Source organism: Drosophila nasuta, chromosome 2R, assembly GCF_023558535.2.
Source record: "Drosophila nasuta strain 15112-1781.00 chromosome 2R, ASM2355853v1, whole genome shotgun sequence".
Taxonomy (NCBI): domain Eukaryota; kingdom Metazoa; phylum Arthropoda; class Insecta; order Diptera; family Drosophilidae; genus Drosophila; species Drosophila nasuta.
In genome coordinates, this window is record NC_083456.1 from 14,256,784 (window position 1) to 14,270,343 (window position 13,560).

At 41.8% G+C, this 13,560-nt stretch overlaps 2 protein-coding genes across 3 annotated transcripts; both read left to right on the plus strand.

Annotated features, from left to right (window-relative positions):
• Nucleotides 1-358: 358 nt before the first annotated feature.
• LOC132786967 (uncharacterized) lies at nucleotides 359-8,262 on the plus strand. The gene is made up of 6 exons (XM_060793773.1): nucleotides 359-986; nucleotides 5,612-6,568; nucleotides 6,628-6,741; nucleotides 6,799-6,960; nucleotides 7,030-7,480; nucleotides 7,570-8,262. Exons 2-6 carry the CDS (start codon nucleotides 5,752-5,754, stop codon nucleotides 7,778-7,780), a joined length of 1,755 nt encoding a protein of 584 aa, XP_060649756.1. The 5' UTR covers nucleotides 359-986; nucleotides 5,612-5,751; the 3' UTR covers nucleotides 7,781-8,262.
• Nucleotides 8,263-9,768: 1,506 nt separating this feature from the next.
• On the plus strand, nucleotides 9,769-13,432 carry LOC132785644 (uncharacterized). Of its 2 annotated transcripts, none has more exons than XM_060791837.1 (5): nucleotides 9,769-9,872; nucleotides 11,805-12,180; nucleotides 12,239-12,385; nucleotides 12,588-12,724; nucleotides 12,789-13,432. In XM_060791837.1, exons 2-5 carry the CDS (start codon nucleotides 11,813-11,815, stop codon nucleotides 13,313-13,315), a joined length of 1,179 nt encoding a protein of 392 aa, XP_060647820.1. In that variant the 5' UTR covers nucleotides 9,769-9,872; nucleotides 11,805-11,812; the 3' UTR covers nucleotides 13,316-13,432. The 2 variants fall into 2 exon arrangements, with proteins under 2 accessions (XP_060647820.1, XP_060647821.1); XM_060791838.1 differs by having other exon boundaries at nucleotides 9,780-9,872; nucleotides 11,770-12,180.
• The last annotated feature ends 128 nt before the right edge of the window (nucleotides 13,433-13,560 follow it).

A 13,560-nucleotide genomic window follows, 5' to 3' on the forward strand; every position in this document is an offset into this window, starting at 1 on the left:
CCACACAACAACAACAAGAAATTTGTCTCGTCACTTTTTCACACTCAAATTTTTCATTAACGTTCAATTTTCCGAGTAAAAGAGAAAACGCCGCTGTTTTTGTCACTCTGTTTACGACGTCAATGTCACTTCGCGACATTGCTCTTAAGCAGGCAACCAGCCAGTCAGCCCAACAAGCCAGCCAAAGTATATGTTACTAACTAAAGCTCCCGTTTTAGCCATCAGCTGTGAGCCGCGACTCTCTACGAGTCGTAACGTAAGACGCTACGTTGCGGCAAAGCGGTAAAGCGCAAACTGGTTGATCGCACCCGCCATCGACTTCAGAGCCGTTGGCTTTCGCCCGACAGTCGAAATCTTGGCGAGCTACACGTCAGTCGCAGTCGCAGCCGCAGTCGCAATCGCAAATCGGAGGCTGCCTGCCGCTAACGCGAATGAAATTTTTCGAAAGCACATAAAATCAAATGAAACACACACACACATTGAAATACAGTGAACCGATTAAAATAAGCGACAAAATTTGTACAAAATCATTGCCATATGCTTCAATGGATTAAAGCGGGCTTTGAATTTGATCTGAAGTGAAAACAAAACGCAACAATTGCATTGACAGTGAGACGCAAGTGATTTATTCAATTAAACTGCCGTGAAGTGAACGGGTTTTCGTCGGGCTTCTCTCTGAGTCAATTGGTCAGTAGTTGTTGGTTGTTGGTTGTTCACTCGGCCAGTGCATTTCACCAAAGCAACCAAAAATACGAAAAACGAAAAAGAAATAAAAAAAAATCGAATTGCAATTTCAATTTCCAAACAAGAAACACAGCGTCGAATAAATAAAACGAAAGTTGTCGATACATTACGCAAATCGGTAAATTGATAAAAATTCTTTTCATCAAACGGAATTCCGCAAAAAGTTCACGCAATAAAATGTTCACCAAAATTCAATTTTCGAAGAGATGCAGTACGTTCAACTGATTGCCATTATATAACAGGTAAACCGAAATGTTCATTAAAGATATATGTTCATCATATTGAATGCAACATTTTGGGGTCATAAAACATTACGACTGTACATAATAAGATGAGGAGGTTGTTGTAATGCGACGCATTTATGAAATTTTACGCTCGTCGCTGATAATCATTAACAAATATCACACATAACCGTAATAACACCAATAATGATAATAATAACAACGTAACGAAAATTCAGACAATTGTTAACATTTCCATTTCTATGCGTTAAAGCCTCTCATTCACTCTCCCTTTCTATCCGCTCTTTCGCCTCTCTCTCTCTCTCCCGCTTACGCTTACTGTTCAATTTAATATGAAAGCCAACGTGTTGATGGGGTCGGAGTTGAGTTGCTGCCGCTTATTAAGTCAGCTATGGAGCGCGCAGTAATAAGATGTTGAAGACACGCTGTTATATAAGCATTTAACGTTTAACAGATGGCCTACCTCAATTCACAGTTTTTAAGGAGAATCGAGCAGCTATCAAATTCATTTGACACTTTCTTTTCGTGAAATTTTCGTATGCTCGTATGCGTCATTCAATTTTGCCTGTAAGAAAGTCGCCAGAGAGACAGACACACACTCATCGTGTTTTGTTTTTGTTAGCTTAAGTATAACAATATTGTGCTTTCCAGGCTGCTGCACCTACATCCATAATTAATAGGGAATATTTCACAGACTATTGATTTCAAAAACTGTAGCTGTAACTGTAACTGTCGCACTGAGCTGGCTCAGTCAGCCGTATAAATGTGGTGCGCGGGCTGGTGAAATGTATATACTATATGTTAGCTTACTATGATGAGTGGCACATCTTAAAGTACAACTCACAGTCAGTTCGAACATCGTACTTTCATTTTACACATATTAACGCATAAATGTCTGTGCGGATTTTCAACTCTCGCTTCGAGGATGGACTGCCGACTGGAAATGAGCAGATGCAACAACTTTCAAAGTTGCCACTGCAACTGCTACAGCCACAGCTACTGTCATTACCACGAGTTTGAGCGCGCTTCCGACAGATGCAGGTCATGTGGATATGCATGTACAATACTTAAGCATGTTTACCATCTGTACTTTATAAACTTGGTCGATTTCTTAGCCTTAGCCTCTACTGAGATTTAAGGCGACTCTCAAGGCCAACGGCCTTTTAACAAAGTTAACGTCAAGCAAAAATATTTATGTGACGCTCTTTTGAGCATGGAATTGAATTGTCTGCAAATGTAATTTGATCAAATTACCTCGCTAGGCACATCGTGAGTGCGCATCGCATAAACACCGATTGCATAATTTGTCGCCAGCTCATTTGGAGGCAAAGCATTTCATTTGACTTTACAGTCTGCAGTACGAAATTGATGGCATTTAATGACCGCACACGACGCCGCGTATGTAGATGTAACTTTCTAAAACTCACTAATGCCAACCGAAATACAGCATCAAATACTTGACTGTTTTCGATGTGATATCAGCGATTGCAAAACACAAACACAAGCTCCAGCACGCATACAAATCACTCTGTTTGATTGGCAGCCGTCCGGGACGACGCCCCAAACAGAAAATTCCAACCAAAAACAACAAAAAAAATAAAAGGAAAAAAACAATCAGTGCTTAATGGCCCCGTGCTGCAGGCCAAATTGGTAACTAATTGGCGAAAACAACATTTCACTTGACGCACAGTGAAATTGCATTACACACAAACAAGGGGCGACGTGACCAGGAAATTGATATAGCATAAAATAAATGAAGCATACGCCGAGTATTACCAAAGAACCTTTCTCAACCGTGTTAGGTGTAAATATTTTAATAAGCATTGGGTTAAGTCTATGCTTAAAGCAGCAACATTTCTTTAAGCAGAATGCATATTGTGTTTACTCTGATTACGTTCATTTGAATGTTAGATGAAAATATGTTAATAAGAATTGTGTTGATTCTACGGTCAACAACATTAGTTTAGGCAGAATTTCTGTGTATTGGCTATACAAATTTCCATTATTCTCAGAAAATTCAATCATTGGCTATTTTTACATATATTTCTGTTTTTAGATAACTCACTATAACTCAGTGTACTTTAGTTTATTGTATTAAAAAGACAGTCGTAAATATGTTAGTAAGTAATTATTTAACGGCAGTGAATTTTTTTCTCCAGAACTTTTGTTGTTGAGTTGAGTTCATTAATGCTCTTTCTTTAAATGTTGCCACCTTATATTATATATTTCTCATCGAAAATTTAGGTGTCTATATTCTAATTATGTTTGTATGGGTCGTAATAATAATTATTTTGCTATTACGGCAGTAACATTTTTTTAACCAGAAATTTTGTGAGTTAGCTATTGTTGAAAATTGGGTATTGATTTTAATATTTCTCATTATTGGCAATTTGTATATTTCTGATGCAAGATTAGAGGCTCGAAATATTCGTATTTCTTTTTATATTAATGCTAATGACTTAGCTAGGTCATTGTTCTGCAGGTTACAAGTCCAATTCACTTAGTTATTTCAATTGCTTGCTTGCCGGTTCTTGGCCACTTTTGGGTACATTGTTAACAGTTATGTCACCATCCAGCAGACATGTTGTGGCCGAGGCAAATGCGGCTACCAAAGGCCTGTTTATGACCAACTGGTTATCCAAACTTGTTCCTGCTGTTGTTTGCTGTTTGTTGGTCTGTGGTATTGTCCAACTTTTGTACTTTGTGCTATTACCGTCAACTGTGCCTGAGCGTGTCGCAAATGGTGACAGCAAAGCTTATTAGCCCTCTTAAAACCTGAAACTCAATGCTCTTAGACTTTAGCCCTTTGTGCTCTCTTATATAAAATTAATGACATTCATATGCGACGACTATGACGCGACTTATGCTCCAATTCCATCAATTTGCATTAGAGCAACTGAGCAGTGGCTGTCAGAAGTTTCAAAAAGTTTCATGAATTAATTGAGAAACTTACGCTGCCAGGCAGAAGAAGAACAAAATCGAGATGAGCTCAGGCTTCGCACTAAAAGTAAGAGCAAAAACAAAACTGATTAAATACCAACCAAGCAGATAACTCTGCAACAACACACACACCAAGTAAGTTTGCTTGATGTCTGCGCGATCATAGTTATAATACCACAGAACATACTATGTTAGCAGGGGGCGTTTTAAATATTAGAGCATGAAAAGTGTCGGAGCACAAATTAAAAAGTTGCAGTCAGGTGGCCCTGAAAGAGAAAGAGAGGGAGAGAGAGAGGAAGATATTCTCGACGGCTCATACGAGTACAGCGTGATAATCGCTCGTTAGCTTGTGTTCTGCCACCCAAAATTATTGTTGGAATTTCTAGTTTTATTAGTGGCAGCTCATTTGCATGTACACGCAGTAGCGCGCTCTACATTACCAGTACCTTGAAACGTGCAGACTTTGAATAATTAAGGTTAAGAATAGAACGTTGAAGGTTAGAAGGGAAACTAAAGCTGCTTAGGCGCCATCTGAAATGTGTTTTGGGGAAAACTAAACATTTTTTTTTGGTTTAAGTTGAAGCTGCAAATGCAATAATGTTTGCAACGACAAATGAATTCAACTTTGCCTGTGACACATGACTATTTTGTGTAGGAGGGGATTTATTTTCCCACATTTTGTATACATTTGTATTTAGCTATTAGAGATAATAAGTTGGGAAACTGAAAGCAAAGCACGTCGAAGATCTTTAAGCTGCACATACAGCAAAGCAATGTTCATCTTGTAAATAGTTAATAGTAGGGTAACTAGGGATTACTACAATAGAGGTATCTAATAATAACTTAGTCTAATAAACATCTGCAAGGAATTAAAAGTTCCCAGTAAATCGAGCATAATAAATGAATTAAATGATAAACGAGCCTAAGATATTTAAAGTCTTCGAGCGATTTGCTCCGATTTTGTAATATATGTTTGAAGTATTTGATTATTATGCATCCCATAAGCGCCATTTGTGAAAATGAAAGTGAAAATTCCACATGAATATATCGTGATATATGCGTTGGAGGCGCTAACGCTAACTGCAGACGGCAAACAGCAAACAGCAAGTGGCAAGAGGCAAGCGGCAAATACGACGCTCTCTGCAGCTTAACCGAAATGCTTGGCGTGCAAATATAAACAAACTGTGTACATTTTCACTTTTCGCTCAGAGAGCTGTTCGGTCTGGATACAAGTATGAGTTCGTCCGTCTGTCTGCTCGCTGGTTGTGTGTCAGAAACCTTCGGCTGGAAAAGACAAATAAAAAGTCGACGACGTGCATTGCTTGTTTAAGGCCTAACAAAACGCAGCGTTCACATGGCTTTAAAATTGAACAGGAAGGTGTAAAGAGCAAGAGATGTGGGGGAATTTCGAGTGCGAGCCTCGTTGAATGGCAAATGTTTTAAGCTGGAGATAGACAAGTTGATTAGCGCGTGCGTGGTGTGGCAGAGGTCTGCTCTGAGTTTTGGGAGCGGAGCGTCTAACGAAGGTCACAATTGGCATGCTGTCACGCACGTGCTGTACAATTATTTATTCACGGGTGAACCACAGCACACAGTGGGTAATTGCTCATTCTAGCAGCATCGATGTGGGATGTAAGAATGAAATAAGCAGCAAAATAATTTAAACGTTTTGGATTCATTTTCAGTGACGAGCAGAACGTGCAGCATTGTAGCAAACGAAACCAGTGAAATTGTGGCATGCAATTGCAGCAGCGACGCGCTAAAGAAAAACAAAAGCAGCAACAATAGCAAGACCAAGACACACAACAACATCACAAAAAAGTTAATGAAAATGTTAAGTAAAGCAAACAAACGCGAAGGCGATGGGAATGGCAGGCGTCAGCCCAAATTAAAAACAAACACGCACAGAAAACGAAGATGCAGTCCGTTGTTATGCAGTCTATTGCTGTTACTTTGCCAGATGGGGCATGCAACGACAACGACAACGGCAGCAACAAACTCAACAAGGATTATGGCAACTAGCGACACATCCTTCAGCCAACCACTGACAACGATGACAGGCGAAGCGCGTAACGATGACAACACATTTCTGCCCATATTGCCCATTGACATCAGCCCAGAATTCATCTCTCGCAATGTGTTCACCAAATCCGGTCAATACCGAGTCTTTCAGCCGGTCGAGAGTGAAAGCGATTTGCGCCTGGCCGTTGCAATGAAGCGCAAAGATTACACGCAAAGGGCAGAACACAGCGAGGTGAGCAAAACCAGTACAAAGCCAACAAAAAGGGCAGCGGCAGCCACAATAACAACAACCGTTGCAACAAGCACTGTGAAACCGGTTAAGAGATCAGCCAAAATACCTGTAGGCCAACAACAACAAGAGCAGAGCAATAACGGCACATCCATTGGGCTGCGCAATGAGCTGCAAGGCTTGGAGGACTTGCTTATGGAGTATGTGGAACAGTTTTTTACACAGGGTAAATATGAGCCAATGCCTGGCTTGGTGCTGGCACTGCAAAAAAATCATACGAAAGCCGAAACTGAGAAGTTACAACGAGTAGAACGAAGTGTGCTGGACGATGCCAACGTTGAGCTAAACATACCTCGAGCAATGCAAAGTGCGAGGCTTTTGTTTTTCTCTGGTAAGCGTACGAACATATTTGATTCGATGGTTCTTGCTAATGAATTCATTTCTCTGCAGGCCTAAAGAAGCTTATGTGGCCTCTTTACATGGGATTGCAGGTGCTGAAGAGTCTGCTGTTTGCCTTGTTTTTGCCAACAATCATAGGGAGCGTGAGTCGACTGATTGGCAAGGGTAAGTTAGAGCTTTCTTTCTATCGACTGCTGCTACATCTACTCATTTAATTAATAGGCATCACCTCGGGCTCGTCCAGTTCCATTCCGCTTTTTGTTCGACCCATGGATCCGCCACAGGAATTGGATTTCAGGGACAACAGCGCCAACTTTGATGATGACAGCAAATTCAGTTTAGCCGACGACAGCAAAACGAATGTGGGCTACGAATACAATGCGGGTTAGTGTACCTAGTGTAGCCAAAGGCAATGACCGTGTTGCTCAATCACTTCCAACTACTATATTTCAGAGGCCTCCCAGCAGCAGCCACAATTCACGCCCTTCAACACCAACTCGGTGAGCCAGCAAACACTGTCGCGATACGGCGGACAACAGCAAATGCAGGATACCTATGCCAGTGCAATACAGAGTTTGGGCGCGGCCTCGTTTAAGAATTCGCAAAGCTTGTCAGGCGGTTCTTCTAGCCTTGGCAACGCTGCACCTGGCATGGCCAAGAAGCCACCTTCGCCGGCGAACATGAACACATTCCAGAGCTTCCAAAAGGTGCCGAATTCATCGCTGCTGCTGTCCAACTACGATCCCTTCTACAGTCCGCTGTTGTCGCGACTGGATTCGGTATTTGCACAGCTCAAGCTCAACTCGGAGAGCGAAAGCTGTCGTGAGAAGCTCATTTGCCTGATGTATGCGAATCCCGCAAAGTATGCACCGTACAGTAATCTTGTCTCTGCGCAGCTAAGTCGGTGAGTACCAAAGGACGCCTAAAAGTATGCAAAAGTGCTAGGCGAAAAGAAAACATTGATTTATTTCGGAACTTGCCATCAATTTCCAGAGAACTGAACGAGTTGCGTAAGCCGACCTCGGATAATCCGGATATCTTGCGCTTCTTCAAGTATATGCGAGCTGCGAAGGATGGCCAGGATGGCGTCGACTGCGAGCAGTCGTTTGTGAAATGCAAGGAATTTAAAGATTTCGAGAACCCAGCAATGCTCTCCACCTACAACGACATCAACAAATTGGTTCAAGCTCGCAAATTGGCGTAGGGCAAAGGCAAAGGCAAAGAAAAGTTCGCTAAAGTCACGTCAGCGCACATCAGGTGTTAATGCCTGGAGCTGTAATTATGCAAATTTAACTTAAGATAGTCTAGCCATATATAAATAGGTATACACATACATATACATACATGCTCGTATATGTTGTATGTGTATGTCTATAAATATGTTCATCAAGCGTTCCAGAGACAGCTGTCAGCGGTCGATTGGAGGCGTTTCTTGTGTTGGGACTTTAATTAGTGTGCTGTAAATAGAAAATTGTGTTAAATAGTTTAATTAACAGGCATCAGCATTAGCCTGTTATGTTAGCCATTTAGCTGAGTTACTTAATATACCTAATTTATTTATTTATTTGTTTTATTATTTACGTATTTATTTATCTATTTATTATTGTTATCGCATTAGTCAGCAGAAATGCTTAAAGCTGCGTAAGATCCTAAATAACCATTAAAGTTTAATTAAATTATACATCTAAGTCTACATAACCTGAGTTTCATTTTCTTAAATCCTTTTCAATATAAAATTTCCTTATCTTGAGCACGTTTCCAAAGTTTTTCCGCGGTTGCGCTCGAACTCGTTTTCATTGGCTTTTAAGTACTTTGCGTATACTTTTGTATAGCTGTCAGCTGGGTATTTCCGCTTTAAAAGTTTTCCGACCCAATCATACCGCTGAAAGGGTTGTCTTGCTTCACACTAACTGAACTCACACGCTCTGTTAATACGAATGCTCCTCTCTCTCTGTAATCTTGAGCTTGCCATTTAGCAGTTGGACAAATGGGAGAAGTCGTTAATTGGATTGCAATTGCAACTGTCACATTTGTGCAACCCACATAATCATTTTGACTTTGCAGATGCCAACTTCTGTTGCACATGGTAATTACGGTTTTTGTAAGCAGGGGTTTTCGCTTTTTTTATTATTCGCTCTAGACGCAACCCTCCAAACTGAAACGGGGGAAAACTTGGTAATTTCCACTCGGCAACGGCAACGGCAATGGCAACAGCATTGGATTCTCTATATATGATACTTTTCAGTGCAACTGCAACACTACAACTACAACACTACAACTACAACAAGTAAAACGTAACCACAGGGAATTTCCAAAATTAAGTTGTGCTTGTGCGGCGCTTTGCATTTCGACATTTCGGGGATTTTCCATGAAAATGGAGTACACTTTGACTGCAGCAGCATCAGCAGCAGCATGTGGCATAATCAGGTGGTGGCAATTGTGATGCTGGTAGCACACAAAAACAAAACTATGTATCGAGCTGATCCGGCACCGCGGATGCTACGCTTGAGTTTCTGCAGAAAAAAACAGTTTGTTAACATTTTGCCATGACTTTAATGCTTGAACAAAACACATCTACGCTTTCGTGGGTGATTTTGCAAACCAGTTCAGTTGAACAGTAAAAGTGATTATTACCTCTGTGTTTTGCGTTACATAATCTCATGCAGCCCCAGTGACGTACGTTTTCCCGCTGATCCACAGTACTCAGTATATATGACTCATCCACGTCGTTGGCTCTTTAAATCAAACTCGAATTTAACTCAAGGCCTCGACGTGCGCCACAATAATTTTTGGGATTTTCTCAAGGCGCTCTGAAGTTCGGCTCGCCAGCTAGCCAGCCAGCCAGCCGGACGCGCAAACAAGTCGTTGACGCCGCAGCCCACAGACCTACATCGTTTGCTTGGCCAACCCCAACCTACCGCAATCGTGAGCATGTTGACGTCGATCGAACGACACGCGAGTGCCTCTCAGCAATCATCATCATCGTCATCATCATCGCCGTTGTGGGCTGGAGCTACAACTCTGATCTGGCTAGGTCTTGGTTTGGCTTGGGCATTGTCTGTTGAGCTTGAGTTTGTTTTGTTTTGTTTTGTGCGTTGGCTTGGGGCACAACAAAAACAACGTTTTTGCCTGCCACTCTTTCTCGGCACTTCTCGCATTTCATATAAAATCTTTGCCGGCCAGCAGCAGAGACACAGTCGCTTGTAAGACAGCTGAAGACAAAGTCGTCTTAAGTGAGACGTTAAGGATATACACAACACACACACACCTCAAGCATTTATAGGAAGCAACAAAAGGTAAATAAATAACGCAAAAGTTCAAACAGAGTAATGTGAAATGAAGTGCGACGTGTTGTGTAATATGCACAAAAGAAAAGTGATATAAGAAAAGTTCGTACATTAAAAGTGAAGTAAGCTGTAACGAAATGGCATATATAGACAAATTATTACACACTCGTATAATTACATATATTTCGGAATATGGAGTAATGATTTTAAATTAATTGGTCAACAACATAAATTTGCATATATTTATATGCATACACATATTAGGCAATTCCTTCGTTGGCTCATCCACATTTCATTGACCTTCAATGGTCAATGCTAATTTGAAAGCTAAACAAATCCAAAAACGTTAACAATAGTGATAATTTTGCAATCGATCCCAATCGATTAAAACCCAAGTTACGCGAGTCTGTTTTCAACAGAATCATTTCAAATGAAAGCAATTAATTTCCATTTAAAGGCAAACACATTCATTTGAATAATTCGAGTGAATTGAATGGTATTATTTTGCCCTATGTAAACAAGGGTCATTGCCGTGGTCAGCCAACAGTCAATATCGTATACTTTGAGGCTGCTACGGAATTTTTTGCATTTAAATTAAATATTTCCATTTTATTGCCGACTTTCAAGCGCCAGCATATTTTCCATAAACATAAACACTTGCCATAATGCGTTGTTTGGAGCATAGCCTGGGGCGTTCCCATGTACTCGTTTCTAGAAAATAAAATCCAATTGTGCTTTTCCCGCTGTGCACAACAACTTTTCTCAACAACAATATCAACAACACAATAACAAATAGTGGCTGTGAAGCCGATAAATGCAGCAATACTAGAAATTGTGCGTTGTAGCGAATAGAAAACCCTAAACTGCCACTCACGTATCTTAAAAATATATTCTAAGAGAGCAGCCATATAAAAATCAAATGTTTCAAATGTTTAAATATAGTTTTGCTCAAATTTCAACCGGACACACGACGCAGCCAATTGACCCAAATACCCAAAACACTCTATTGAGTTTTAGTACCATCGACTAAACTGACAGCATCGCATTAGTCAAGCCTCAACGCAAAAAAAGGGACAATAGGGACCACACCATATGAGAGTGAGAGACTGTGAAACCTTTTTTATAGTAGATTAGCTTTGCTTTTTATGCATTTAACACAATTTCAATTACGTGTTTTTGCTTTTGCCGCCTCATTGCGGCCAAAGGGTTAAGCGGCTTTAAACCGGTTCCATTGCATTTCACTTTGGGTAGCCAACTGAGTTTTTTGGTTTTGGTTGAATTTCGGCGCCAAAGCTGCACAACAAAAAAAGCTCGTCTACAGAAAAACAGTTTGGAGCAAACTGTGAGTTTTAGCAGTAAACGCTGCTGTTAACCAGAAAGTGAGAGTTATTACGTGTCCACACAAATAACAAATAATTGCAGATGGCCACAAACGAGGAGGCGGGCAGCTAGCCAGCTAGCAACTGTTGCGTTGCGAAAGCTTGAGCTTTAGCATTGACAATGGCCATACTGCAGCTGCTTTTAATGTATGTCAGTTGTGTGGCGAGCCCATATCTGCTTAAAGCCAATCAGCTTAGCCAATAAACTAAGTAAACAATGAGCGGAGCGTAAAAGTTGCCAAAATCCACAGAGGCACACACAAACTCAAACTCATACTCTTACTCATATTCATACTCATTCATAACGTTACCAACATCCACGCTCAGTTGCTGTGACTCGTGTTGAGAGTCGTTTGCATGTTGAAGCGTGTCTTCAGAGCCGAGACACCAATCGCAGAGAAAACACCACGATTGACGCCGTTTTACTACAGTTGAGCGCCAATTAACCGAAAATCGTTTTTAAATTTTTGTTGTGTTGCTTGTGTTTTTTATGTTGATTTTGTTTGATCTCCCATTCGGATTGGCAGCTAAACGAACGTGTCTACAATTTTCTCTATTGCAGCCATCGCAATGAGAGCGTTTGCCTTGTTAACCGTTATCGCTATTGCCTGTTGCGGCACCGGCCTCGTTGCCGGCGACGGTCTACGTCTACCGGACCAGCAGTCGTCCAACAACATACAGCAGATCTATGCACCGCAACCGCAGCAACAACAGCAGACGTTGCAGTTCCAGCAATCGCCACAGCAGCAACAAGGTCAACCGGGATTGGGAGAGGAGCGAGGACGGTCATCCATATTGAGCATCTTTGGGCTGGGCAACGACAATGATCCCTACTTGGCGCGCACCAACAGTAACTGCTTGGGCGGAGATCTCTCCGAATGTTTTAAGACACAGGCCCTCAATACGTTCGATGAGATTTTCTATAAGGATCAGTATCGGTAAGAGAATATGACTTTAAATTTATTTATTTATTAAATATCTAATCATTTTCTATAGTCTATCGGACTTTGCTCGTGTTGTGCGTCTGCCCGAGACTCAACAGCGTTCGCTGCTGCAGGAGCCCTTCGAGTACTCCGAGGAGCCGCGTTCTGAGGACGATGACTGGAATTTGCTGGTGAAATACGCCCTACGTCGTGCCGAGCGGTAAGTTGAAGCATTAACTCTGTCGCAATTAGGCAAATGATTTTGAGTTTCCTGGCGCGTGGGTCAAGAGAATTAATGTGGGTCGCTTAATTGTTTGGGGGAGTGAGCCTCTAAATTATTCACACACTTCCGCATAAAATATGACAATTTTCATTTTTGACACGGTTTCTTTTCTGGCTCTTTTGTGTCTGTCTCCCTGCAGCTTTATCAAGTCCACTGCCTTGGAGGTGGAATGGCCAGAGGAGCTGACTGAGGCCGGTCGCTATGAGGCACGCTTCATTGGCAATGACATTGATGATGAACTGGATGTCATTGAGAACAAGCGTGCCGGACACTTCTGTAAGTACAAAAGTGCTTAACAATGCATGGAACGAAGACTAATAATTTTACATTTTACTTGTAGCTCGCAAGAAGCTAAAGAAGATGATTATTCCTCTGCTTCTGGTGCTGAAGATCTTCAAGCTGAAGCTTCTGCTCTTCCTGCCCTTCATTCTGGGCATTGCTGGTCTAAAGAAGATTCTCGGTCTGGCTGCCATCATTCTGCCCGGTCTCTTTGCCTACTTCAAGCTCTGCCGCCCGCCAGGTGGTGTGGGCGGTGCCTTTGGTGGAGGACTGTCTGGCCTCTTTGGCAACAAGAACACATTCCCAGAATACACGCCCCAGGGCGTAGGCGCTGCCACCTACTATCATCATCACGAGCACTATGAGGGCGGACATGGCGGTCCCGGACCCTATTACAACCAGGGCCCATCGTTTGCCAAGCCGTACAGCGACTACTACAGCAAGAGCAATGTGGGCCAGCCTCAGCCGCAAGTGGGTGGCAACTCGATTAGCTTTGGCGATGCCCAGGAAGCAGCATACAACGGTTACTATGGCCGCAATACAGGCAAGGACATTGCTGCCGCGCCTGCGACGGAGCAGAAGAGTTAAATGATGATGGTCGTGGCAGGTCGAGACAGTTCGTGTCAGGCTCGCGCTTTTGTTATTGCATTCCTATAAGCATATTTATTACACTAACTGTAAATAAAAGCTCAATGTTAAGTTCAAAGTAAATGTCTTCAAAATTTGATGCAGAAAAAGGGGGAGCTGGCAGCATTTTGATTTGTCGAAGGGGTTTGTTGCTAATTAACAGCACGAGTTTCACTTCTCAATGTGATTTTTTTTCATTATTTTTT

Excerpts from the sequence above, each read along its gene's own strand:
- LOC132785644 (XM_060791837.1), top strand. The coding sequence starts at position 11,813 with ATGAGAGCGTTTGCCTTGTTAACCGTTATCGCTATTGCCTGTTGCGGC. Across the intron at positions 12,386-12,587 it reads GCCCTACGTCGTGCCGAGCG|CTTTATCAAGTCCACTGCCT; the intron begins GTAAGTTGAAGC and ends GTCTCCCTGCAG. Across the intron at positions 12,725-12,788 it reads CAAGCGTGCCGGACACTTCT|CTCGCAAGAAGCTAAAGAAG; the intron begins GTAAGTACAAAA and ends TTTTACTTGTAG.
- LOC132786967 (XM_060793773.1), top strand. The coding sequence starts at position 5,752 with ATGAAAATGTTAAGTAAAGCAAACAAACGCGAAGGCGATGGGAATGGC. Across the intron at positions 6,742-6,798 it reads GAGTCGACTGATTGGCAAGG|GCATCACCTCGGGCTCGTCC; the intron begins GTAAGTTAGAGC and ends TTTAATTAATAG. Across the intron at positions 6,961-7,029 it reads GGGCTACGAATACAATGCGG|AGGCCTCCCAGCAGCAGCCA; the intron begins GTTAGTGTACCT and ends ACTATATTTCAG.